The following is a 26635-nucleotide window of genomic DNA, read 5'->3' on the forward strand; positions in this document are numbered from 1 at the left end:
GGCTGTCCAGCTGCCTCTTGAAGGCCTCTAGTGTGGGAGAGCCCACCACCTCCCTAGATCACTGGTTCCATTGTCGTACTGCTCTAACAGTCAGGAAGTTTTTCCTGATGTCCAGCTGGAATCTGGCTTCCTTTAACTTGAGCCCGTTATTCCGTGTCCTGCACTCTGGGAGGATTGAGAAGAGATCCTGGCCCTCCTCTGTGTGACAACCTTTTAAGTATTTGAAGAGCGTGATCCTGTCTCCCCTCCATCTTCTCTTCTCCAGGCTAAACCTGCCCAGTTCTTTCAGTCTCTCTTCATAGGGCTTTGTTTCCAGACCCCTGATCATCCTGGTTGCCCCCCCTCCTTTGCCTTGGGCTTCGTCTGCCACTGGAATGCAGCCCCAAGCGCTTCTCTGGAATGGAATTTGGCCCTCCAGGCTGAAAGATTCCCCACCCATCCTAGGATCTTAGCACCTGGAGGCCCCCCAAGACAGTTTGCACCTAGGCCTGGAAGGCCGGGGCTCTTTCACCCAGCTACGGCCCCTCCTCAATATATTTAAGCTGTGGCTATGTACATGGGGCACGACTCGAACTCGCACCCGTCAGCTTCGGAGGCAGCACTCCTGACCGTGCTGGCGAAAGGCTCCCTTGGGCAGCCTGGGCAGGGTCACATGGTGTGCTCGATCTCCCTCTAAGCGCACCAGCGGCAGGCCAGAGTTCGGTGTGACCAGCAATGTCTGCAGTGTCACGCGGTTTCTCCCCATTATGGCAAGTCAGATGCCCCAGTCAACTTTCTTAAATGGAAGCATCCAACTGGCCAAGGCAGAATGGAGAGGCAGAGGAGGCTCCAATGTTGGCGGGGTGGAGAATCCGCTCCGGGTTTCAGTCAGAACTCTGACTGAAACCCGGAGCGGATTCTCCACCCCGCCGACATCGGAGCCACCAGCCACCACTGGTCAGGAGGAGCGGGTTAAGGAATTCTGACTGGCTAGGATTGGAACCCGGAGCGGATTCACCGCCCCGCTGATATCAGAGCCACCAGCCGCTACTGCACAAGCGTCACACGCCGTTGTCGCTCCACGCACCTGCCTTGCGCATCTGGGATGCTTTTCTCAAGCCAGTGTTGACCAGTGCGGCTGTTCCAATTTCCTGACAACCATCTGTCGGGGATGCTTTAGGGTGGATTCCTGCATTGAGCAGGGGGTTGGACTTGATGGCCTTGTAGGCCCCTTCCAACTCTGCTATTCTATGATTCTATGAAATCATTGAATATGAGGCTGAAAGAACTGGGCATGGAGAAGAAAAGATTGAGGCGAGACATGATAGCACTCTTCAAACACTTGGAAGGTTGTCACACAGAGGAGGGCCAGGATCTCTTCTCGATCCTCCCAGAGTGCAGGACACGGAATAACGGGCTCAAGTTACAGGAAGCCGAATTCTGGCTAGGTATCAGGAAAAACTTCCAGACTGTTAGAGCAGTACGACAAAGGAACCAGTTACCTAGGGAGGTCGTGGGCTCTTCTCCCACACTAGAGGCCTTCAAGAGGCAGCTGGACAACCCTTTGTTAGGGATGCTGTAGGGTGGATTCCTGCATTGAGCAGGGGGTTGGACTCGATGGCCTTGTAGGCCCCTTCCAACTCTGCTATTCTATGATTCCTTCCGCACTGCTGCTTCAGCATCCTGCTTTTACCTTCCTTTGAAAAAAGAAGAAAAGAGCCCCTTTCTGCATGCGAAAATGGGTGTGAGTGGGGGCGGTTAATTCATGCCTGCTGCACAGGGATCGGGGCCGGAGGCGTTCGCTCTGAAGGAAGAGGGGAGTCCCAAGGGTCAAAGAAGAAGACGTGACTCAAACACCACAGTTTTATTAGAAGAACTCAACTTCCACCTTCAAATCAAACGTCTTCTTTTTTCCTAATATGGGGTGGTGGTGGGTTTGGGGGGGGGGACCCTGAACACAAACGGACGGACGGACGGGCGACTTCGCAGGTTCCACGGCCACACGTCGAAGAGGGCGAGGCGGGCTGCCACGGCGTGGGGCCGCCAGCCCTCCGGGTCTGGTCCACGGTGGCGGCCATTCTCATTCGCTGGGGTCTGGTTCATGAAAACGAGGTTAACTGAGATTCGGGGGGGGGGGGGCTGGGTGGTGGTGGGGGCAGAGCACAGCCAACACACATAAATACAGACATACAGTTAACAAAAATAGTATTATCGTATTCACAACTGAATAAAAACTACTCTTCGATATATACAGCTGAGCCTGTACAGGGCAAGAGGATGGGGTGGGGGCAGGGGAGCTGCAAGCTGCCCCCCCCCGGACCCGTCAATAGGGCAGGGGGGCGTTTTGAGGTTATGTCACAAGCCGAACCACGGGGGTGCGTGCGTGCGTGCGTGCGTGTTGAAATGGCATCACTTGCTGGGGAGGGGGCCCAGGTGCTTGGGCAGGGCATTTGGGGCCCGATCCAGAGACAGGCGCATGGGGGGGAGGCGCGGATAATGCTGTTACGGTTGGGAGAGAGGGTGGGGGGGAAGGGGTACAGAACTGGGCCCTCTGCCCCCCGCGCAATGCCTGGCTCATGCCAAACACGCCTGGCCCACCCCTCAAGGGAGACCCCGTGCCCTTGGCTGCTGCGGAGACCAAGGGAGGCACCGCTGGGCCCTGTCCTCGCTCACAGAAGCGTCTCTCTCCCCTCGCCCCCCCCCCCACTGCCAAAGGAGAGCTGTTCTCCGCCCAACAGCGGCAGGTCCTGCAGAAACGGCCTCCGAGCAGAGCTGCCTTTGAATGCCAAGCCACCCCCCCCGCCCCTCATCCCCATCACCGCCTGGACCACGTGGGCCACGCTGCCATGGCAACCGCTAGACGAGGCTGGCGATTCTGGTAAAGCACTGAGGTGGCACCGTCAGGCAAGGGCCGGCCTCGCGTCTGGGGCTGCCCTACATCGGGCCGTCCATCCTGCTGCCCGCCGCTCCCTGTCCGAGGCGGCCTGCGGCTGTTCCGCTCCCTTCGGGAGGGTACGCCGCCCCTTCGCCCCCATCCCACGAATCTCCCCCGCAGAAAGACCCAGCAATTGCAGCACCCCACACAGCCAAATGTGTGTGTTGGCAGCGGGGAGGGGAGGGAGGGGAGCCATGTGTGCCACCCACCTGCCTCTGCGGAGTTTGGGGAAAGCCCAGGCATATGCACTGCCCCCCCCCTCTCGCACTCCCCTTCCTCCCCACAGTACTCTGCGCTGCCCGGCAAAGCACGGGCTGTTGATTTTTGCTCTTACTGGAAGTTCCTTGGGCGGCCGCCCCGCAGCGTCCCCCGAGGGCCGGCGTTGCAATTAGCAGCGGATCGTAAACACCTTCCAGAGGCCGCCCCACGTAGCAGACTCTCCTCTGCCTCTCGGCCCCACCTCGCGCCCGCTCCTTCTTGCAACCCGCAGAGGACGGGAAACAGCGGCGTCCCCTCCTCCTCCTCCGAGAGAACGCCGGTCGCCCGGCACGGGACCCAGGGTGGACCCTAATGCCCAGCCGGCCGTCATGGCCTCTGTTTCAAGATGGAGGCGAGGAAGAGGAGCTGGGGGTCCCACCCCGTCACCTCCCGGGTCACCTTGGGGCTCTCCTCTGTTCCCTGCACCTGCTAGGCCTGCTGTGTGCCGGGCTCAGCCGTCCTGCTGCTTTATCACGGTCTCGCCGTGCCCAAACGGCCACAAATCCAGGTACAGCGGGCACCGGCAACAGCTTCGTTTTGGAAACAAAGACAGTTGGAACCGTGCGGCGTTCTCGTGCACTGGGGGGCATAAGGGAAGGGACGTCAGGAACCAGGGTGGTGGAGACAGGGATACCCAGGGGCAAGGGCTACGCGGGGAGGGGAAGGAAGGGGCAAGGCCGAGCCTCGGCGGGGCGCAGAGGCTCAGGAAGGCTGAGGCGGCCCTGAGAGCCTCCGGCAAGAGGGGACAGAAGCCCAACGGGGAGAATCAGGTCAGCAGCCTCTGCGGGCATCCCTGGGGCTCGATCGGCGCGAGGCGTTGGGCGTTCTACTCAAAGCCAGGGCCGTGAGGCTTTGGGGATTAGCACAGGGCTTGCAGGGGAGGGAGAACCAAGGAAACCACCTCAAAAGGAGCAGGTGAGCCACCCAGGCCAGCCTCAGGACCCCTCCCAGGGATAGGACTCTCCAAAGGGCGCGTGAGCTCTCTCGGGTGGGGCATGAAGCAGACCCCGTGCCCGACGGCCCCTCCTTCAGGCCTGCCTGGTCCTTCCCCTACCTGGCCTACCTGGGCCCCCTGGAAAGGAGGGGCCTCTTGGGAGGTGACCTTCCCCCTGCCACCACTGCACTCACAGCCATGGGCTGCAAAGCCCTCATTGGCCGTGGCAGGTGGGCCTTCGGCCTGCTTCGGGGGCCTCAGAGACCCTCACGCAGGGATGCACAAAATGCATCCCTATTCGCCTCGGGTGCGGAGCCCAGAAGACAAGGCGCAGGGGCTGGGGTGGGTTTCCTCACTCGCGTGAATCCCGTGCCGCACCAGACCCCGCACACCCACCCGCCCAAGGGCCAGGCCTGTCTCAGAGGGCTTGGAAAGAACAGCCAAACCAAACACCAGGACTGGGAGCCATCACGGCTAGAAGGAGCAGGGCACGCCTGCTCTGGGGGAGAGGTAGGGATTGGGGGCCCAGCACCCAAAGGTGTGTGTGTGGGGGGTCTGTCCCTACCTAGGGAGCAGTGACCTTGGGCTGGAGGTGTCTGTGGAGTAGGAGGCGCCAGAAAGAGGTCTGTGAGTTGTTTGGGGTGGGTGGGGGGAGAGAGCTGGGGGTCAGAGTGGGGAGGGGGGTTTGCAAGGCAGAGGCCCCGTTGCCCACCCCCTGGAATGATCACAAAGCCGAAGAGCAGAACGCGGCGCGTGCGTCTCTGGGCCCCGGTGGCGGAGGGCTGTCCGAGACGGGCGGCAAGTCAGTCTCTGGCTACTTGCGGCTCAGCAGAGAGCCTAGGAGGACCACTCCGGCCACGGTAGCCCCCGTCAAGAGCCACTTGTTGAAGCGTTCCTGGCCTTTCCGGCTCTTGGCGGCAGCGTCGTTCCCATACAGGTCCACAAACCGCTCCTGAAACAGAAGAAAAACAGAGGAAGGGAGGTGAGGTGCGAAGCACAGGACGGAGGCAGAAGAAGTTCCACCGAAAACAACTGAAAACAACAGAATGAAATTTAATAGGGATAAATGCCAAGTTTTACATTTAGGAAATAGAAACCAAAGGCACAGTTACAAGATGGGGGATACTTGGCTCAGCAAGACTACAAACGAGAAGGATCATGGAATTGTTGTAGATCACAAGCTGAATATGAGCCAACAGTGCGATATGGCTGCAAGAAAGGCAAATGCTACTTTGGGCTGCATTAATAGAAGTATAGCTTCCAAATCATGTGAGGTACTGGTTCCTCTCTATTCGGCCCTGGACGCAATACTCATCTAAAGTATTGCGTCCAGTTCTGTGCTCCACAATTCAAGAAGGACGCAGACAAACTGGAGCATGTTCAGAGGAGGGCAACCAGGATGATCAGGGGTCTGGAAACAAAGCCCTATGAAGAGAGGCTGAAAGAACTGGGCATGTTTAGCCTGGAGAAGAGAAGGCTGAGGGGAGACATGAGAGCACTCTTCAAAGACTTAAAAGGTTGTCACACAGAGGAGGGCCAGGTTCTCTTCTCGATCCTTCCAGAGTGCAGGACACAGAATAACGGGCTCAAGTTACAGGAAGCCAGATTCCAGCTGGACATCAGGAAAAACTTCCTGACTTTTAGAGCAGTCCGTCAATGGAATCAGTTCCCTAGGGAAGTTGTGGGCTCTCCCACACTAGAGGCCCTCAAGAGGCAGCTGGATAGCCATCTGTCAGGGTTGCTTTAGGGTGGATTCCTGCATTGAGCAGGGGTTGGACTCGGTGGCCTTGTAGGCCCCTTCCAACTCTGCGATTCTATGATTCTATGACCCCGAAGATGGCGGCGGCGATGGTGGCAGCATGTGGATGGAATCTTCTTTTTTCTGGACTGACTCCTACTTGGGTATGAAATTCGCAGCAAACGCGCCCTTGTGAGCAGCCCCCAAACAGCAGGCAAGAGAATGTGGCTAAGACACCTTAGAACAGTCTTCCCCAAACTGCTGTCCTCCATATGTGTTGAACTCCCAGCATGCCCCAGCCAGCCATGGACTGACTGGAAGCACCTTGGCCCCTCCTGCATACCCTAATTTGCAAACTGGACCAAACCCATTGCAGTTCGTTCTGTAGAAACATCAGGAGTCTATAAAAAGCCGTACATATAAACAGCCTTTCTAGTCCTGGTTCTACAATGGTCAAATATTTAAAACCTAGGTTAAACACACGTCATTTTTAATTTTAAATCTCAGAGTTTACTTCAGTGCGTGTTAGAAGTAAACGAGAGGGTCATGAAGAGCGCTTCTCCGGGCGCCTGGAATGCTGTCGACCAAGACAGGACCAACGGCATTCCATGCACCAGTGACTGCACTGGGTGAGTATATAGTCTGACTGCACAACCAAGCATTTTGGAGCAGCTCCAGTAGCTTTTTAAAGTTTCTAGTCCTTACGCCTGCAGAAATACATTGGAAAATGTGGCCAGTGTCTGGAGAAATTTCAAAAGCCAACAGGAGACCGATGCATTGAGCAGGGGGTTGGACTCGATGGCCTTGTAGGCCCCTTCCAACTCTACTATTCTATGATTCTATGATCACTGCATTGTTTTCAAGATGCTTACACTCAGAGGAGGGCCAGGATCTCTTCTCGATCATCCCAGAGTGCAAGACACGGAATAATGGGCTCACAGGAAGCCAGATTCCGGCTGGACATCAGGAAAAACTTCCTGACTGTTAGAGCAGTACGACAATGGAATCAGTTACCTAGGGAGGTCGTGGGCTCTCCCACACTAGAGGCCTTCAAGAGGCAGCTGGACAACCATCTGTCAGGGATGCTTTAGGGGGATTCCTGCACTGAGCAGGGGGTTGGACTGGATGGCCTTACAGGCCCCTTCCAACTCTACTATTCTATGATTCTAGGGCGTCTTCCGGTCATTGGGGTCTGGGTGAACAAAACACAGCGCACAGAATAAGCCCCTTCCCAAGACCAGAAGAGCCAAATAACAAGAAGCGGAGATGTGAAAATGCACTTTGAACAGTTTAGTTAAGACTGCAGAGGCTTTTAGTTTGCTCCTCCTCTCGGTACGCCACGTTCCTTGCCCTGAAGACCTGGGTGGTCCCTTCCAGCAAGGCCATGCCACGGGAAGCTGCTTGCTGTGTAAACGCCTGCCGATACTTTTGGATCTGTGCTGCGGAAGGCGGCGGCTGGCTGGGGGTCAGTGGAGAAGCAACGTGAAGGAGCTTCTTAGCAATATCTCGGAATAGATGCTTTTACTGCTGACATGGTCTGTCTCTACGGGTGCCTTATGCCCCGTCATTGAGGAAGGAAATGACTTGGGAGTTTTGTTCTGTGTTTTATGGCGACCTGGTAGGCGGGCTGGGAGCCTGAAGGAGACAAATGCTACCACGTCTGACCCACTGGCACAAAGCACAGAGTCCACGAGTCTCCAGCCTTGGATCAATTTAGGATCTACATGGCTTGGGAACGCAATACCTGACAGAACGCCTCTCCCGACCTGAACCTACCTGCTCACTGCGCTCAACATCTAAGGTCCTCCTCCGAGCGCCTACTCCGAGGGAAGCTCGGAGGATGGCAACAAGGGAGGGGGCCTTTTCGGTGGTGGCCCCCCGACTGTGGAATGATCTCCCCGACGAGGCTCGCCTGGCGCCAACATGGTTATCTTTCAGGCGCCAGGTCAAGACTTTCCTCTTCTCCCAGGCGTTTAAAGGCATTGAACGCGAAGTTTGTTTTTTAACGGACCCCAGAACTGTCGTTTTAAATGGATGCTGCTGTTTTTATACTGTTGTTTTTATGTCTCTGACGGTTTTTTAAATTTTGTATAGTTTTTAATGTTTACTGTTTTTAGCTTTTGTGAACCGCCCAGAGAGCTTCGGCTGTGGGGCGGTATATAAATGTAATTAATTAAATAAATAAATAATTCTTCACCCATGAACACAGGAAACGGGCCACCCCCTGTTTCTTGTCCCCTACGGAGCACTCTTGCAAGGAGGATCCCGCCCGCAGGGAACGGACATTGTAGGGGAAGGGGGAATAGCTTTCTGCCGGGCACTGGTGGAAATAATAATTTAGTGGTGATATAGTCCCTTTCAAGGGTTCAAGGTGCTTCATTGCAACTGCCCTGCAAGGTTTGCCGGCGTTATTATCCCTGTGTTGGGGAAGGAGCGGGCTGAGGTGCAGAGAAGAGTAGCGTGGCTAGAGCTACCTACTGAGTCCACGGCTGAAGTGACATTTGAATGGGGGATCTCCTCACCTGCATCTCTGTTTCTTCAGCCTACGGTTGCAATCTTCCTCCCAAACCTCTTTTAAGTCCTCAAAATGCCTGTGTAAGGTTTAATCTCAGTCACAACGTTCCCTTCCCTCCCGGGAGCTGCTGGACTGCGAACATCCCAGCGGCTTCTGCAGCCTGGGTATTTGGGAACATTCCATGCCATCCCACCAGCTCAGCCAATCAGCATCACAGGCGTCACCGCAGGCGTAATACAATAAAGGTTCTGTCCGTGAAATAACGCGCGCAAATTATTTATTGCAGGGACCAGCCACACGGCTGAATTTTATTTCAGTGCAAACGGCAAGACGCGCGCGCGCGCTGCCCAGGAGAGCGGAGCCAGGCCAAGGCTCTGCTTTGCAGAATGGATGACGGAGCTACCCAGAGAAGTCAGGAAGGCTGCAGGCGCTTGGAACACAAGACCCATCACGAGTGGGGCCGGTGGGAGGAAAGGGCCTCCAGCTCGAGGCACACCACGAGACCTGGAGATGCTGCTTCCCCACGAGGTGGGAGGGAAGAGACAGCGGCACTTTGTCCTGGCTTACTGGCTGAGGCTGCCCCAAGCCAAACACGACATGCTCTCCCACACTAGAGGACAACCATCTGTCAGGGATGCTTTAGGGTGGATTCCTGCACTGAGCAGGGGGTTGGACTCGATGGCCTTGTAGGCCCCTTCCAACCCTGCTATTCTATGATTCTATGATCTCAGGCTCAGAAAGGGCTCCATGGATCTTAGCTCTAGGATCTTAGCACCTGGAGGCCCCTGAGACGGTTTGCACCTAGGCGTGGAGAGCAGGGGCTCTTTCACCCAGCTACGGCCCCTCCTCAATATATTTAAGCTGTGGTTATGTACACGGGGTGTGACTTGAACTCGCACCCGTCAGCTTCGGGGGCAGCACTCCTGACCGTGCCGGCGAAAGGCTCCCTTGGGCAGCCTGGGCAGGGTCACACAGCATGCTCGATCTCCCTCTAAGAGCACCAGCAGCAGGCCAGAAGAAAGAGATAATAATAATAATAATAATAATAATAATAATAATAATAATAATAATAATAATAAAATCTCTTTCTCGCTCATGGTGATTTTTCTAAACAAACATGACGGGCTTCGCCAAGGCATGCTGTTTTTTTTACAGATCCAGGAATTTCCTGACAACTGAGCATGTGTTAAGTATGACTGCTTTCTGGATGTTGGTATGGATGTATTTTGGTAGGCCCAGTTTCTAATGGCTTTCGGTATAGTTTTTTGATGTGATGCCGGTGACTGATGTGGCTAACGGAATAATTGTGACCCTTTCCTGTTGCCATAGTTCTTTGACTTCCATGACCGTTGGTGTCTATTTCTCTCTCTTTTCCACTTCCTTTTCAACAACATTTTTGTCATTCGGTATTGCTATGTCGATGAGGTACTACTACTATTATTACTATTACTATTATTATTATTATTATTATTATTATTATTATTATTATTATTATTTACATTTCTATACCGCCCCATAGCCGAAGCTCTCTGGGCACTTTACAAAGATTAAAAAGATTAGTTTAAAAAGACTGAACATCTCACGGTGATGCTGTGGGACATGAGGAGCTGCTCTGGGTACACGTCTCCGAGCTTTTCACCCAGTTCTCTAGGCTTGCATTTAGGAAAGAGCGGCGGGGAGGGGGGGAGAAACAGGCCATGTCCCACATGCCAGGCCACCGGCCTGCCTTTGACCAAGACCTCCCTTGGCCTCCTCTTCCACGCCCCTTTTTGCACTTCTGTCACTGTCCTGCAAGCCGTCTCCAATTTGGAAACACTCTCTTCTCAAGGGTAGGGCCCAAGCTGCAGTCCCGTACCCAAACGCTGAGGCTGGAGCCATCCCCAAGAAGAACAGGCCCATGACCTCATCGGCTGTGGATACGGAACTTCTGCTAACACAGCCCAAAATAGCCGAGGCCGGGCCCTGCCCCCAGCCTCCGGCTCCGGCCTGCAATCAGAACATCTTATGCCTGCCTCGTTATTAGCTTGTGACCATTTACAACCCCCAAGATCCTGCTCAGCAGACAGCCTTCAGGCGCACACACACACGCGCGCACACACGCACACACCTCCTCACAGTTGTTTATTGCATCCAAGTTCAGCAACCAGCCAAACGCCAGTTCAGCCTGACAAGGAGAACAAAAGACACTGCCATCTCTGGGGCTTTGGCCAGCCTTGGGAAGGCTCCCTGGGGCAGCGTTCCAGGGACCAGGGGGACATTGTCTGGGCCACTCTCCTTGGTTTTTGCTCAATAAGGCAATAGATCAACCAGGTTTTAATAAGAAGCATCTTGCTTCCCAGCCTAGCCTGTTTCAAAGCCAGGACACAGCCTTGGAACAAGTCGAGCCAGAGAGTACATGAGCCACGTCACTTAGAACATGCACAGAGTGCACCCTCCTCGCCTTCAAGTAGCACAGGGCCAGCATTCGAACGCCGGAGTTTCAGGGCAAAGGATAAAACTTCCAGGCGGGAGAGATGAACCTCCGCCCGGCATCATCTCGCAAATGAGAGATGATCAGAGTGTTCAGAGGAGAGCAACCAGGATGATCAGGGGTCTATGAAGAGACTGAAAGAACTATGATTCTATGATTCATTTTTTCTGCGCCCCCCTACCCCAGTCAGCCAGCATTCCATGATCACTGGTGGGCGCCAGGCTCAGCCTCGAGTGAGCAGTATTGGAATTCTCCCTTGCAGCTTTCCACCCCACTAAACATCAGGAAAAACTTCCTGACTGTTAGAGCAATACGAAAATGGAACCAGTTCCCTAGGGAGGTTGTGGGCTCTCCCACACTAGAGGCCTTCAAGCGGCAGCTGGACAACCCTCTGTCAGGGATGCTTTAGGGCAGATTCCTGCATTGAGCAGAGGTTGGACTCGATGGCCTTGTAGGCCCCTTCCAACTCTGCTATTCTGATTCTATGATTCTATGATTCTATGATTCTATGCTCAGTGCAGGAATCCCCCCTAAAGCATCCCTGACAGATGGTTGTCCAGCTGCCTCTTGAAGGCCTCTAGTGCGGGAGAGCCCACAACCTCACCAGGCAACTGATTCCATTGTCACACTGCTCTAACAGTCAGGATGTTTTTCCTGATGTCCAGCTGGAATCTGGCTTCCTTTAACTTGAGCCCGTTACTCCGTGTCCTGCACTCCGTGTCCTGCACTCTGGGAGGATCAAGAAGAGATCCTGGCCCTCCTCTGTGTGGCAACCTTTCAAGTATTTGAAGAGTGCTCTCATGTCTCCCCTCCATCTTCTCTTCTCCAGGCTAAACCTGCCCAGTTCTTTCAGTCTCTCTTCATAGGGCTTTGTTTCCAGACCCCTGATCATCCTGGTTGCCCTCCTCTGAACCCGCTCCAGCTTGTCTGCGTCCTTCTTGAATTGTGGAGCCCAGAACTGGACGCAATACTCTAGATGAGGCCTAACCAGGGCTGAATAGAGAGGAACCAGTACCTCACGTGATTTGGAAGCTCTACTTCTATTAATGCAGCCCCAAATAGCATTTGCCTTTCTTGCAGCCATATCGCACTGTTGGCCCATATTCAGCTTGCGATCTAAAACAATTCCAAGATCCTTCTCGTTTGTGGTATTGCTGAGCCGAGTATCCCCCAATCAAGGACAGCATCACTTGTTTAACTGGCATGGGGAAAGCAACGCTATTAATGCCACATCTCCCCGCACACTCCCGCCCCTCCATCCGGTTTCTGCATGGGAGCTTACAATGAATGCAACCCGCTGCCGCTTTGTAAGGCCACACCTCAGCGGCGCTCGCTGGCTTCCTGCAGGGCTGCCAGAGAACCGTGTCACGCACAGCAAGGCCACCGATGACATCAAGAGCCCAGCCGAGCGGTGACCGTTGCCAAGGATGCTGGCGGGGCGTTCCCAGCCCTGAGGTCATCGAGGCGATCGACAGCTCGCTCGCCCAATGGCTTGCATCCAGGTCTCCCTTTAAGCCGCGAGATGCACTGAAGTTCCTTCCCACCCCCTCGTTGTCATCACGGCAGGGAAGGATCCTGGGACCGATCTGTCACTGCTCACCCTTGCGATGAACGGGGAGAGAGAAATGAACAGTGTGTGTGTGTGTGTGGCAGAAGCAACTTCCCTAGGAGGAAAGGGGAAAGCGCTTGGGGCTTTTGAGCTCACATAAAAATGACTTAATGTCGGTTGGGGGGGGACGACGACGACACATGAGAGCGGTTTGTAAAATTGTGCACAGTGTGGAGAAAGTGGGATGGAAACAAAGCCCTATGAAGAGAGACTGAAAGAACTGGGCATGTTTAGCCTGGAGAAGAGAAGATTGAGGGGAGTCATGAGAGCACTCTTCAAAGACTTGAAAGGTTGTCACACAGAGGAGGACCAGGATCTCTTCTCGATCCTCCCAGAGTGCAGGACACCGAATAACGGGCTCAAGTTAAAGGAAGTTAGACATCAGGAAAAACTTCCTGACTGTTAGAGCAGTACGACAATGGAACCAGTTACCTAGGGAGGTTGTGGGCTCTCCCACACTAGAGGCCTTCAAGAGTCAGCTGGACAACCCTCTGTCAGGGATGCTTTAGGATGGATTCCTGCACTGAGCAGGGGGTTGGACTCGATGGCCTTGTAGGCCCCTTCCAGCTCTGCTATTCTATGATTCTATGATTCCTTGCCTTCTCATCTTGCTAGAATGTGGGGGTCATCCAATGAAACTGACTTGCAGGAGATTCAGAGGGTGCACGCACATGCACACTCACGTACACACACAAAGAGAGAGAGAGAGAGAGAGAGAGAGAGAGAGAGAGAGAGAGAGAGAGAGACTAATTCACTCTTGCATAAGGAACTCCGGGAGTTTGCTGCCAGGAGATGTCTTGGATGTCTTGAAGGAAAAGGGTTCTAGATACATTATTATTATTATTATTATTTATTTATATAGCACCATCGATGTACATGGTGCTGTACAGATAACACAGTAAATAGCAAGACCCTGCCGCATAGGCTTACAATCTAATAAAGTTGTAGTAAACAATAAGAAGGGAAAGAGAATGCAAACAGGCACAGGGAAGTGTAAACAGGCACCGGGAAGGGTGAAGCTAACAGTAAAGAGTCAGAACAAACTCAAAGTTTAAAAGCTATAGGGAAAAGAAAAGTTTTTAGCTGTGTTTTAAAAGCTGTGATTGAGTTGGTAGTTCTCAGGTGTTCTGGAAGAGCATTCCAGGCATGAGGGGAAGCAGAGGAAAATGGACGAAGCCGAGCAAGGGAAGTAGAGACCCTTGGGCAGGCAAGAAGCATGGCATCAGAGGAGCGAAGAGCACGAGCGGGGCAATAGTGTGAGATGAGAGAGGAGAGATAGGCAGGAGCTAGACCGTGAAGAGCTTTGAAGGTCAACAGGAGAAGTTTATATTGGATTCTGGAATGAATTGATACATGAAACATGAATACATGTTTCATGATACATGAAAGCAAGACCTCCGTATTCCGGAGCCATACACCGGACGCTGGACAAAAACAGCAGAGGCCTACAGTTCTCATGTCCTGTTTGGGGGCTCCTGGGTGCATCTGTTTGGCTACCATGAGAAGCCGGACTCGATGGACCTTTGGCCTGATCCAGCAGGGTGTTCAGAGCCTCCCCACCCATGCCATTCCAGTTTGCTGCTGCCCCCCCCCCACCAGTCATAGCCCCTGTTTGTTGAGTGTTGCCAGGACACAGGGGCTGCGTTTTCAGCAATCTGACTCAAACAGGAATGACCACAGGGAGCCCCAATGATGCCAGCCCTGGCTGTGCCCGTGTGCTACTCTGGCCATCTGCCTTGGGTTTGCCGGATCACCATTTGGTGCGATGGGTTTGCAATGTGGCTCATCTATTGTGCTCTGCGGCTCTGGGCAGCTCCCAAGGATCAGGCTGGGTCTTTATACCTCCGTCAGTTATAAAGCGTCCCTTACTAGCTTAAAAAACCGGAATGCTCTCTGCAGCGCAGGAATCGACAAGGCCGTGGTGTTGTTGCTGCACAGCATGGACAGAGCCTCTTTCAAAATCTCCACCGCAGAGAAATGCAAGCTGAAGTCACCCCACAGTCACCAGCCCAAACAACAAAGCCTCTCAGCGTTTCCCAAAGTGCTCCAAAGTGTCTCCAGGAGAAGGGAATTCAAGGGTTCTTGGCCAGCCACCAAAAATGCCTCTCCGCCTGCCCTGGTCCTTCGCAGGGTGGAATTTAGGTTAGCACAGGACTTGGAAAATTCCATGGATTTTGATGCAGGGAATAGTCTCTTAGGCCCTGAGCGCTTTAATGGCTTTGCGACTTAATACCAGCAGCGAGGCACCTCCCAGGGCGGTCCAGGGGGCACAGAGCGTTGGGAGACCCGCTCACCCTGTTCAAATGTGACGCAAGAGAACAGAAAGCCTTGCTGGAAGCTGAGGTCAATGCACTATCTCACAGTTGCAAATCCCGAAGTGAACAGTAGTGGCCTACCTTTCAGGGTTGTTGTGAGGATCAACTAGTTAAGAATCATATTTACACCCACTGGCCCTTACTTAAGAGGCACGACTTGTACCTCCTATTTACTCCGTGGCTCTCGCTAGGGGCTGGTGTGGGTGTCGTTCCAGGCGACGGGCCTGCACCGCCACTCGTGCAAGTGGGCAGCTCTTGTGATTTTTCACCTCAGGGAAGGGGAGGAGTGATCTTCCGTGAGTCCCCTCCTCTACTGATGTTACGCAGTTCTTGCAAACAAACCACTTGCACGGGCAACAGTCATCTGGGATAGTTTCTGGGAAACTATCTTCAATATAATTTCTAAGGCCACTGATTAGATAATCTTGCCAGAACCAAGCCTGGCCCTGCTGTCCCTGCCCAATGCTCTAAACCCCTCCCTTACCCATAAAGAATTGGTATTTATCCTCCTTACGGCAGCTCGTTTAGAAATCGCTGAACATTGGAAGGATCCGAAGGGCCCTATGCTTACTGGATGGAAAGGGAAAGTGTGGGATATAGCCTGCTCTGAAAAATTAACCTACCACCGCAGAGTTTTGCTGGGCCAACTTAGCTATGACCCATTCAATGAAATATGGCCTCCTTTTCTCGATTATATCAATGGTACAGATGTGACATCCAACTCTGGTTTAACTAATCTTCCTTTGACCACAGTAAATTGAAGGAAACAAGCTCGGTTCGGCATCTTATTTTATTGTTTTACTCTGAACAGCACCATGTACATTGATGGCGCTATATAAATAAATAAATAAATAAATAATAATCTTAATCCTTAATCCTTAAAAGGTTGTCACACAAAGGAGGGCCAGGATCTCTTCTCGATCCTCCCAGAGTGCAGGACACGGAATAACGGGCTCAAGTTAAAGGAAGCCAGATTCCAGCTGGACAGCAGGAAAAACTTCCTGACTGTTAGAGCAGTACGACAATGGAACCAGTGACCTTGGGAAGTTGTGGGCTCTCCCACACTAGAGGCCTTCAAAAGGCAGCTGGACAACCATGTGTCAGGGATGCTTTAGGGTGGATTCCTGCATTGAGCTGGGGGCTGGACTCGATGGCCTTAGAGGCCCCTTCCAACTCTGCTATTCTATGATTCTATGATCTACAGAAATCATGAGGTCTCTGTTTGTATCTTTATTATTATTATTATTATTATTATTATTATTTATTTATTTATTTATTTATTTATATAGCACCATCAATGTACATGGTGCTGTACAGAGTATCTTTATTAGAAACGCTGTCTGACTTGTATGTTTTTATACATATATATATATTTAACTTTTTTAACCGCTTTGTTAAATAGAGTTTAATAAAAAAAAAATTATTTTTTTAAAAAAGAAAGGGAAGTCATCTGCAACAGGCCGACACTTCAGCAAACCGGGATAGCGCAGAATGTTCAGTGCAGCCCACCCCAGAGCTGAGACCAGGAAAGGGTGTGTGTGGCTTCCTAAACATATAAAGGCGCATGGTACAAGCACTGTGTCCTTCCCCAACAAGGCATAATTTACAACCATGGGGCTCAAAACTGACCCCCTTTACAGGGAGGGGAGAACTCTCTCCGGCCACTTGATACCCAAGAGGGCGAGGGGTGTATGTGTGCCTCTCTTTTCCACCACAGGACCTGTTTTAAGGCAGCAACTGGTGTGTGTGTGTGTGTGTGTGTGTGTGTGTGTGTGTGTGACGCACAGCATGACGTTTTGGGACTGTGAGGCATGTAAAGCTGCACGTTTCCAACACACAGGCTGGGGGAGGAGAAATCAGGATGTCCGCAACGCTTACGCTCCAGGCAGGCGGGGAAATACTCTCTCGTAGAAGGAAAATGCAGGGGATGGAGGGCCCTCTGGATAGAAACCCATTAAGTTTCAGAGAGAAATTGAGCATTAAAAGCTAGACCCTGATCTCAGGCTGAGCAGTCTTAAAGCTGGAAAGAGACTGCTAGGCAGAGACGGGGCTGTCTCCCGAACCAATCTTGCTGTCCAGATTTCATCTAGAAACAAGGAAACTGCAATGTGGCAACACCAGGCTCCGAGTTTTCCCTGCCAGCAACATCCTGTGATGAGAAGCCGGGTCACAGAAATGCCGAGACCACGTTTTGTAGTAGCAGAGGTTACAGACGAGAGGAGAGCCTGGTTTTGGTGGCAGCCAAACACACTCCACAAAATCGGGTGCAACATCTCACCCTACCCTCAAATGCAAGGCGGCTTACTGAATGAGGAGGAGGAGGAAGAGAACAAGCTGGAAATGACTCCCCCCCGCCCTCCACACATCTCAATATCAGTATGGGGTGCTTTGTTGTATTACAATTCTTCATAGCATCATAGAATAGCAGAGTTGGAAGGGGCCTACAAGGCCATCGAGTCCAACCCCCTGCTCAATGCAGGAATCCACCCTAAAGCATCCCTGACAGAGGGTTGTCCAGCTGCCTCTTGAAGGCCTCGAGTGTGGGAGAGCCCACAACCTCACCAGGCAACTGATTCCATTGTCGTACTGCTCTAACATTCAGGAAGTTTTTCCTGATGTCCAGCTGGAATCTGGCTTCCTTTAACTTGAGCCCGTTATTCCGTGTCCTGCACTCTGGGAGAACCGAGAATTGATCCTGGCCCTCCTCTGTGTGACAACCTTTTAAGTATTTGAAGAGTGCTCTCATGTCTCCCCTCAATCTTCTCTTCTCCAGGCTAAATAGGCCCAGTTCTTTCAGTGTCTCTTCATAGGGCTTTGTTTCCAGACCCCTGATCATCCTGGTTGCCCTCCTCTGAACACGCTCCAGCTTGTCTGCGTCCGTCTTGAATTGTGGAGCCCAGAACTGGACGCAATACTCTAGATGAGGCCTAACCAGTGTCAAATAGAGAGGAACCAGTACCTCACTTTGGGTGAATTGGGATGACCCATTCTCTGTTACAGATTCTAGGATGCTGAATTCAACTCTCAATGAAGTTCTAGACGTTATTTAAAAATAAAAAAACTACCAAAATAGATGGTATCAATCTAAGAGTTCTTTAAAAAAACCCTCAAATGTGAAATTGTTGATCTTTTAACCAAAATATGTAGCATGTCTTGAAGATCAGTCTGTGTGCAAGAGGACTGAAAAGTAGCCAGTGTAGCACCGTTTTTATAAAAGGCATCCGGGGGGGGGGGGGGGGGACGGGGACTGGAAATCGTAACTCAAGTAGCTTAACATCTATTTCAGGTAAATTGGTGGGAAGCATTATTAAAGATAAAATTATCAAGCATATAGAAGGACAAGTCTTGCTGAAGAAGAATCAGCATGGCTTCCACAATGAGAAGTCCTGTCTCACTAACCTTTTAGAGTGCTTTAAGAACATCAATAAACATGTGGACGGGGTGATCCCATAGACACTGTTTACCTGGACTTTCAGATAGCTTTCGACAAAGCCTTTACAAAAGTCTACTGAGCAAACTTTGCCAGTCATGAAATAAGAGGAAAGAGGTTGTAGAAAATGGAAACTAAAATTATCAAGGGGCTAGAGCAACTCCCCTATTTATTTTATTTATTTATTTATTACATTTCTATACCGCCCAATAGCCGGAGCTCTTCCTATGAAGGAAGGCTACAATATTTGGGACTCCTCCACTTAGAAAAAAGGTAAGGAAAGACATGATAAGAGGTGTATAAAATCATGCATGGTCCAGAAAGAGTTTTCTTCTGGTCTCATAATACTAGATCCTGGAGTCATCCAATGAATCTGAATGGTGGGAGATTCAGGAGAGATATAAGGGAGTATTTCTTTGCACAGTGCGTAGTTAAACTATGGAATTCACTACCACAAGATGTAGTGATGGCTGCTGTGACAAACCCCTATATTTGGATGTGGCCCAACACTGCCCCCTAGAGTATCTTTTAAGTTGGCACCTTCTGGGTAACCTGAACAGGCATCTCTCTTCTTTCCCAAATACACATCCCAAAACTTAAGCTCTTTTTCAGAGCAGGCTAACTGGTCCAAACCAGCTGTGCCTTTTGAGATGTAAGTTCAGAGTCACTAGAAAGGTGGGTCCAGCTGCTAAGTAATGTTCTGATTTGCTGGCTAGACCGCTGACATCAGCCATGGAGACTATCACATTACTGGACAAAAGAACAAGTGGTGAACTCAGATTCCCATTAAATTAAGAGTTTGCTCACTCCTCCTGGAGTGCTTTCTTTACACCATCTAAGTGGAAACAAAGATGCTTTCTCTCAGAGCATCCTCTCTGCAATGAACTCTGCATATACTCTGGAACAGAAAACTCTCTTCAAGTAAGTGAGACCATAAGAGCATGCTGGATCAGGCTACGGATCCATTTAGTCATAGAATCATAGAATAGCAGAGTTGGAAAGGGCCTACAAGGCCATCGAGTCCAACCCCCTGCTCAATGCAGGAATCCACCCTAAAGCATCCCTGACAGATGGCTGTCCAGCTGCCTCTTGAAGGCCTCTAGTGTGGGAGAGCCCACAACCTCCCTAGGGAACTGGTTCCATTGTCGTACTGCTCTAACAGTCAGGAAGTTTTTCCTGATGTCCAGCTGGAATCTGGCTTCCTTTAACTTGAGCCCGTTATTCCGTGTCCTGCACTCTGGGAGGATCGAGAAGAGATCCTGGCCCTCCTCTGTCTGACAACCTTTTAAGTATTTGAAGAGTGCTATCATGCCTCCCCTCCATCTTCTCTTCTCCAGGCTAAACATGCCCAGTTCTTTCAGTCTCTCTTCATAGGGCTTTGTTTCCAGACCCCTGATCATCCTGGTCGCCCTCCTCTGAACACGCTCCAGCTTGTCTGCGTCCTTTTTGAATTGTGGAGCCCAGAACTGGACGCAATAATCAGTTTTATGTATTTTATATTTTGTATTCCATGTTGTTCCCTGCCTCGATCCAGAGGGAGAGGCTGGTAATAAATAAATAAATAAATAAATAAATTATTATTATTATTATTATTATTATTATTATTTGGAACAAGCTAAGTTAGAACAGTTTTTATTATTTTATATGGAATTATATGTGTGGTGATTTTAGCCCTAGTCCTTCCCTTCTTCCTCCACTCCAAATAAACACTTTTTTTTGGTATGTGGATGTTTGGCTGTGTTGTTTGAAAGGGGATTTTCTCACTAAAAACTCTTCCCTGCAGAAGGAGCACATGGCTATGAAGCTACTGCCTGTATTCTTTGGACTTTTACAAGGTCTGAGTTTCTGGGCTATGGGAAAGAAAATCCAACGCACCTTTTCTTTTTATTCTTTTCCTGGGGCTGGGCTGAAGGCAGGGGGACCTTGGCAATAGGGATCGGAAACTCCATCAAGCAGCTGGGTGGACGAGGGTGTGTCAGGAGGCTCAGCCTGCCTGGTGGTAGCTTATCAGTAATTCTTCGGCGGAGTCCTTTGAAATTAGGAGTCCGCCAGTAAGGGAAAGCCGGCGTCCCTCCCAGTCTGAAACAGCAGCCAAATTGGATGGCTTTAAAAGGAAATTAGACCAATTTCCGGAGGAGAAGGCTACTAGTGGCTACTAGCCCTGTTGGCTAAGTGCTACCTCCAGTCTCAAGAGGCAGTAAGCCTATATACACACACCGCTTGCTGGGGAACATGGGCGGGAGGGTGCTGTTGCACTTATATCCCACTTGTGCGTTACCAATAGGCATGGATTTTATAATGAAATATTATGACCCACCCTGGGATTATTTTGGGACGAAGGGCAGGACGTGAATTTTATAAATAAATAAATAAATTCTGGCTGGCTATTGAGAGAACAGAAAGCTGGATTAGATTGGTCTGATCCAGCATGGCTCTTCTTGTGTTATTTATTATTTATTTATTTATTACATTTCTATACTGCCCAATAGCCGGAGCTCTCTGGGCGGCTCACAAAAATTAAAAACATTCAAAGTATAAAACAACAGTATAAAACCATCATATAAAATACAATATAAAAGCTCAACCAGGGAAAAACAGCAGCAATGCAAAATTACAAATTTAAAACACCAAGTTAAAATGTATTTATAGACTGTTAAAATGCTGGGAGAATAAAAAGGTCTTCACCTGGCGTCTAAAAGCATATAATGTAGGTGCCAAGCGAACCTCCTTAGGGAGCTCATTCCACATCTGGGGTGCCACAGCAGAGAAGGCCCTGCTCCTCCTGGTAGCCACCTGCCTCACTTCTCTTGGCTTATTATGTCCTTATTGTATATTTTATTTATTTAAAACATTTCTTAGCCGCCTTTCAGGGCAGAAGCCCTGACATGGTGGTTTACAACCACGTATAAAACAGTACGGCTTGGGACCACAATACCTGACGGAACGCCTCTCCCGACGTGAATATACCCGGTCACTACCTTCAACTGGGTGCCTACTCCAAGAGAGGCTCGGAGTGTGGCAACAAGGGACAGGGCCTTTTCAGTGGTGGCCCCCAGACTGTGGAACGATCTCCCTGACGAGGCTCGCCTGGCGCCAACGCTGCTATCTTTCCGGCGCCAGGTTAAGACTTTCCTCTTTGCCCAGGCATATGGCAGCACATCATAATCACCCACATGTTTAGTTTTTTAAACAGTTTTTAATGCTTGATGTGTGTATGTTCTGTGTTTTAGAATTTTAAATTTTGTATACTCGTTTTTAACGTAATTTTAGAATTTCTGTAAACCGCCCAGAGAGCCCTGGCTATGGGGGCGGTATATAAGTGTAATAAATATAATGGCCTGATTTACTGATATAAAACCAGGGGGAGGGGGGTGTTTCAGCCCACGGGATGGACGCAAACTGCCACCTAATGTCACCTGGCACCCGCCCACCTCCCACTTGAGGGGAGCGTTGGTAGTGTCAGTCAGCTGGCTGGTAACTGTCCTATCCATGGCTTCAAAATTCTCCCAACCGGAGGAAAAGGTGCCATTTGAGGAAAGACGCCTTTGAAAAGCATGGGTTACGTAGCTGAAGCTGCCTGATCTGCACCTTCAAAGCTCCTCCATTCTCAGAAGGGGGGGGGCGTCCAGAGCTTTAACCTTTGAAGTTGTGGATTGGGCATCTCTTGGGCCCCTGACTCACCGCCCCCCCCCCCCCGGAATCAATCATCCCCCACAACTGGCTGTAGTTCAATGGTCCACGATACAAGAAAGGTTCTCCACCCAGGATGCAAAGAATGAAGCCTTTTATTCCCTTTGGACTGGTTCTTTTAAGCTGGGCCTGTGCTGGGCCTATCCCCCAGTGCCACTATTCATTGCGTGATAGAGCACCTTTCAGAAATAATTGCCCAAGGTCTTCCTCCAGTGTGATCCGTAAGTGCTTACATTGTAGACCTTGTGGCTGTTATTGTGAAATTGCATCCTCCTGCTTCCTCTGAGCTCACAACGTGCGTGTCTCACGAAATACCAGACGGATGCCAAATGACTGATGTAACCATTCTACCAAATACATATTAAAGCACCTGAAAGGAATAGATGAGAAATGGCCAAGGTCTCCTGTCCTATGAGCAGACCTCTTAGATCTTCTCAGTTGCCACTAGCAGGAAGTAGGCAAGCTGAATTCCAAAACCTGTACCCACACCATGCAAATGGCGGGGGGGGGGGGGATTTGCACCACTTCTCTCACTTGACCTGGTTTTTCTAGTTGTGGGGAGGGTCAAGGCAGCATGAAGCACAGCCCTGCAGCTTGGCTGCTGACCATAGGGGAAATCATTAGGCCTCATCTAGAGTATTGCGTCCAGTTCTGGGCTCCACAATTCAAGAAGGACGCAGACAAGCTGGAGCGGGTTCAGAGGAGGGCAACCAGGATTATCAGGGCTCTGGAAACAAAGCCCTGTGAAGAGAGACGGAAAGAACTGGGCATGTTTAGCCTGGAGAAGAGAAGACGGAGGGGAGACATGATAGCACTCTTCAAATACTTAAAAGGTGGTCACACAGAGGAGGGCCAGGATCTCTTCTCGATCCTCCCAGAGTGCAGGAAACGGAATAACGGGATCAAGTTAAAGGAAGCCAGATTCCAGCTGGACATCAGGAAAAACTTCCTGACTGTTAAGAGCAGTACGACGATGGAATCAGTTCCCTAGGGAGGTTGTGGGCTCTCCCACACTAGAGGCCTTCAAGAGGCAGCTGGACAACCCTCTGTCAGGGATGCTTTAAGGTGGATTCCTGCATTGAGCAGGGGTTGGACTCGGTGGCCTTGTAGGCTCCTTCCAACTCTGCTATTCTATGATTCTATGATTCTATGAAAATGACGGACGACATAATGAGTGAAGAGCAATATAAAGCTTCAAGTATTCTGGAAGGAGTGGAACTGCACTTTTCAAAGAAGGACGGTCGTTACCCAATTATGGAAGAAACCACTTTGCTGAAACCTGGAAGAATTCAAAAGGGATGTTGCATGTCTTAGATGTTGCATTGTCACAGAAAGGTGGGTGACTTAGTCTTGCACTCATCATCTCATGATACCATGCTATCGTTCTTCCATTAGTATATGTGGGAATTAGTATATATTAGTATATATATATTAGTATATATTAGTATATGTGGGAATGCTGTGGACGTCATATATCTTGACTTCACTAAAACTTTCAATGAAGTGCCCCATGATATTCTGATTAACAAACTAGCTGAAAGTGGGCTAGATGGAACAACTATTAGGTAGATTCACAGTTGGCTACAGAATCGGACTCAAAGAGTACTTATCAACGGAACCTTCTCAAACTGGGGAGAGGCAACGAGTGGGGTACCGCAGGGCTCAGTCCTGGGCCAAGGGCTCTTCAACATTTTTATGAATGATTTGGACGAGGAGGTGCAGGGAACGCTGATCAAATTTGCAGATGATACAAAATTGGGTGGGATAGCTAATACCCTGGAAGACAGAAACAAACTTCAAAGTGATCTTGATAGGCTGGAGTGCTGGGCTGAAAACAACAGAATGAAATTTAATAGGGATAAATGCCAAGTTCTACATCTAGGAAATAGAAACCAAAGGCACAGTTACAAGATGGGGGATACTTGGCTCAGCAATACTACAAATGAGAAGGATCTTGGAATTGTTGTAGATCACAAACTGAATAGGAGGCAACAGTGCGATATGGCTGCAAGAAAGGCAAATGCTATTTTGGGCTGGATTTATAGAAGTATAGCTTCCAAATCACGGGAGGTACCGGTTCCTCTCTATTCGGCCCTGGTGAGGCCTCATCTAGAGTATTGCGTCCAGTTCTGGGCTCCACAATTCAAGAAGGACGCAGACAAGCTGTAATAAATGAATAAATAATGCCTGCCTCTCCTTTTGATTACCTGACGCTCACTTCAGCCTGGTGAACGTCACCAGCATTTCCACCAAAATCCTTTGCCCTGAGATGGCCATGTTGAATTACCTCCAGAGGGCAGGTTTGCCTTAGGTGGGGGGTGTCCTGCCCTGGCAGACACACCATCCTGTTAGGGCCCCGTGTCCCAAAGCACGCACCCCCTTCCCTATTCCTTTGGAGTGCCACAACACAAGACAACCTCCTAGGAATGTAAAACTTCATCCAAACATACAATTTCACTGGCCCGGAGAAAAGGGAGAAAGACCCCTCTAGATTTGGGGGGGGGGGTGGGGGTGAGGGAGAGGAAGGAACAGCCAAGTATTTGCAACAGCTTGGCTACTTTAAAAAAAAAAACACCCAACGCAAACCACATTTTGTTTTTTTGGCTCAGGAATAACTCGCAAAATAACTGTGCCATGTGAGACACAAATAGAAAAAAATCCCCGGGGTTTCGAGGAAAGCGCATCTCTTCTTGTGAGTTTGAACAAAGGAGGCTGTCCGTGCCACAATAAGCCAGTTGGTGCCACGGCAAACGTGGCCCTTGAGTTGCTACTGACCCACGCGGCTAGTCCTCAAAGGTAGATCCAGATCTTCAGCCTGAGAAACGCATTTCGTGAAGGCGCTTTCTTTTCTAGTCCTCCTTACGGGGCTTGGAACACAGAAGAATCATAGAATCATAGAATCACAGAGTTGGAAGGGGCCTACGAGGCCATCGAGTCCAACCCCCTGCTCAAGGCAGGAATCCACCCTAAAGCATCCCTGACAGAGGCAATGGCCGGTCCGCCTTCTGCATCTTGGGTGCCCTGAAACAAGCACCCCCCTCCCAGGCTGGACACTGCCGCCGCGGCTTTCTATGGGGAAACACGGGGCCTTTGTTCTCAGCGGCACCAACAGCCAGTCGTCGGAGGGAGGCGGCCCAGGGCCCAGGAAAGCCCTTCCCCTTTGTAGAACATCTCCTGCAAACAATACCCTGTTGTTCCCAGAAACCAACACACCTGCTCCATCCTCCCAGCCCTACACACACACACACACACACACATGCACTCCACACCCTTTGACTGCTTGCTCCCGAGTCCAGCCTACAAGAGGAATCACTATAGGATGAGGACCGCGGAGGACCTTCCCAACAAGACCGATACTGGCTGCCACAGCTATACTTTTGGCTGGCAAGTACAAAGCCCTCTAGCACAGCCTTCCTCAACCTGGGGCGCTCCAGATGTGTTGGACTGCACCTCTCAGAATGCCCCAGCCAGCTGGCTGGGGCATTCTGGGAGGTGCAGTCCAACACATCTGAAGCGCTCCAGGTTGAGGAAGGCTGCAGCACAACCACCATGAGCAGATGATCCTCCCACTGGACTCTGACACCCTTGGCCCCTCGCAGCTCCAAACCAACGTCTTTCACCCTCTGCCCTTCCAGGGGAACCGTGGCGTGTGAGATGAATCAGAGTCAGTAAACCAACTGCTGGCAGGGTTACCGCAAAAAAAAAAAGCCACTCAGGAATGCTCGTGTCAAATTAGAGAAAACCGCAGTAGGCATGGGGAGAACAGTTAGGAAGGGAAAGGAAGGCAGGAGTCACTCGCACAGCAGCGAGCCTTAGACTTGAGCGGCAAAGGCAGGCTACTGGTGATGTGGGTGGGTTCAGACCACCCAGTTATGTGCCCAGCGCGGCAACCCTCACATAACCGTCGGGACGTGCCCCTTCGTCTTCGGGCTGCTCATCTCTGCTAGCCTGGAATCACTCTAGGCAAGGAAATGGGCTGCTTCGGTAATTCTGTCCAGCACCTAGCACACTGCTGGCACTAAATAAATGTCAAAAAAACCCCATGTAACAGCTTGAGAGAAGGGGCCAGGGGGGAGAACGGGGGTGGGGGGGTGGGGGGCGGAGAACCAGACACAGAATGCTTCAAGACACGAAGAAATGCTTGGGTGGAAACAGCCAGCTTGGCTGTGTACAAGCTTCTGATTCTAGATTTCCAGCTCTTGGAAGTCAAATTCCAAGAAAGGCTGGTTTCTAAGAAAAGAAGCACTTGCTGAGCAGGAGATAAACTTCTTCTACCAGGACCAAGGAGCTATCCAAGAGCTGCAAGCTCTGAGAGCGGCGGCACGAGCGAGAAGCCTGCTTCGGCTGCAACACCGGGCGACATGCGGAGAGAGCAGGCGGTAGCTGGCCCTTAGGCGCAGGGGAGGGGGGGGGGAATGTCCCAACTCCGTTTTCTGTGGGTTTGGGGAAGAAGAGGCACATTTCTTACAACGGATTCCTCTTGCATCATCTGTGCCTTCCTGGATCTATGCTGATTTCCCTCCTCATGTCCACATAAGATTGGGCAACCCCAGGGGGACAGTGTTGCCTGATGCTAAGAGACCCAGACCCAGTACCTATCATAGAATCATAGAATAGCAGAGTTGGAAGGGGCCTACAAGGCCATCGAGTCCAACCCCCTGCTCAATGCAGGAATCCACCCTAAAGCATCCCTGACAGAGGGTTGTCCAGCTGCCTCTTGAATGACTCTAGTGTGGGAGAGCCCACAACCTCCCTAGGTAAC

The 26635-nt window shown here is 50.9% G+C and overlaps 1 protein-coding gene across 2 annotated transcripts in view; it reads right to left on the reverse strand.

Annotated features, from left to right (window-relative positions):
• Positions 1–1828: 1828 nt before the first annotated feature.
• The window catches only part of BCL2L1 (BCL2 like 1), a 60893-nt gene continuing 36086 nt past the window's right edge, over positions 1829–26635 (reverse strand). For both annotated transcript variants that reach the window (XM_063147448.1, XM_063147447.1), the window contains exon 3: positions 1829–5058. In XM_063147448.1, coding sequence (XP_063003518.1) covers positions 4921–5058 — 138 coding nt within the window. In that variant the 3' untranslated portion in view covers positions 1829–4920. The remainder of the gene's footprint in view (positions 5059–26635) is intronic.

The sequence above is a fragment of the Elgaria multicarinata genome, chromosome 1 (genome assembly GCF_023053635.1).
Source record: "Elgaria multicarinata webbii isolate HBS135686 ecotype San Diego chromosome 1, rElgMul1.1.pri, whole genome shotgun sequence".
NCBI lineage: Eukaryota > Metazoa > Chordata > Lepidosauria > Squamata > Anguidae > Elgaria > Elgaria multicarinata.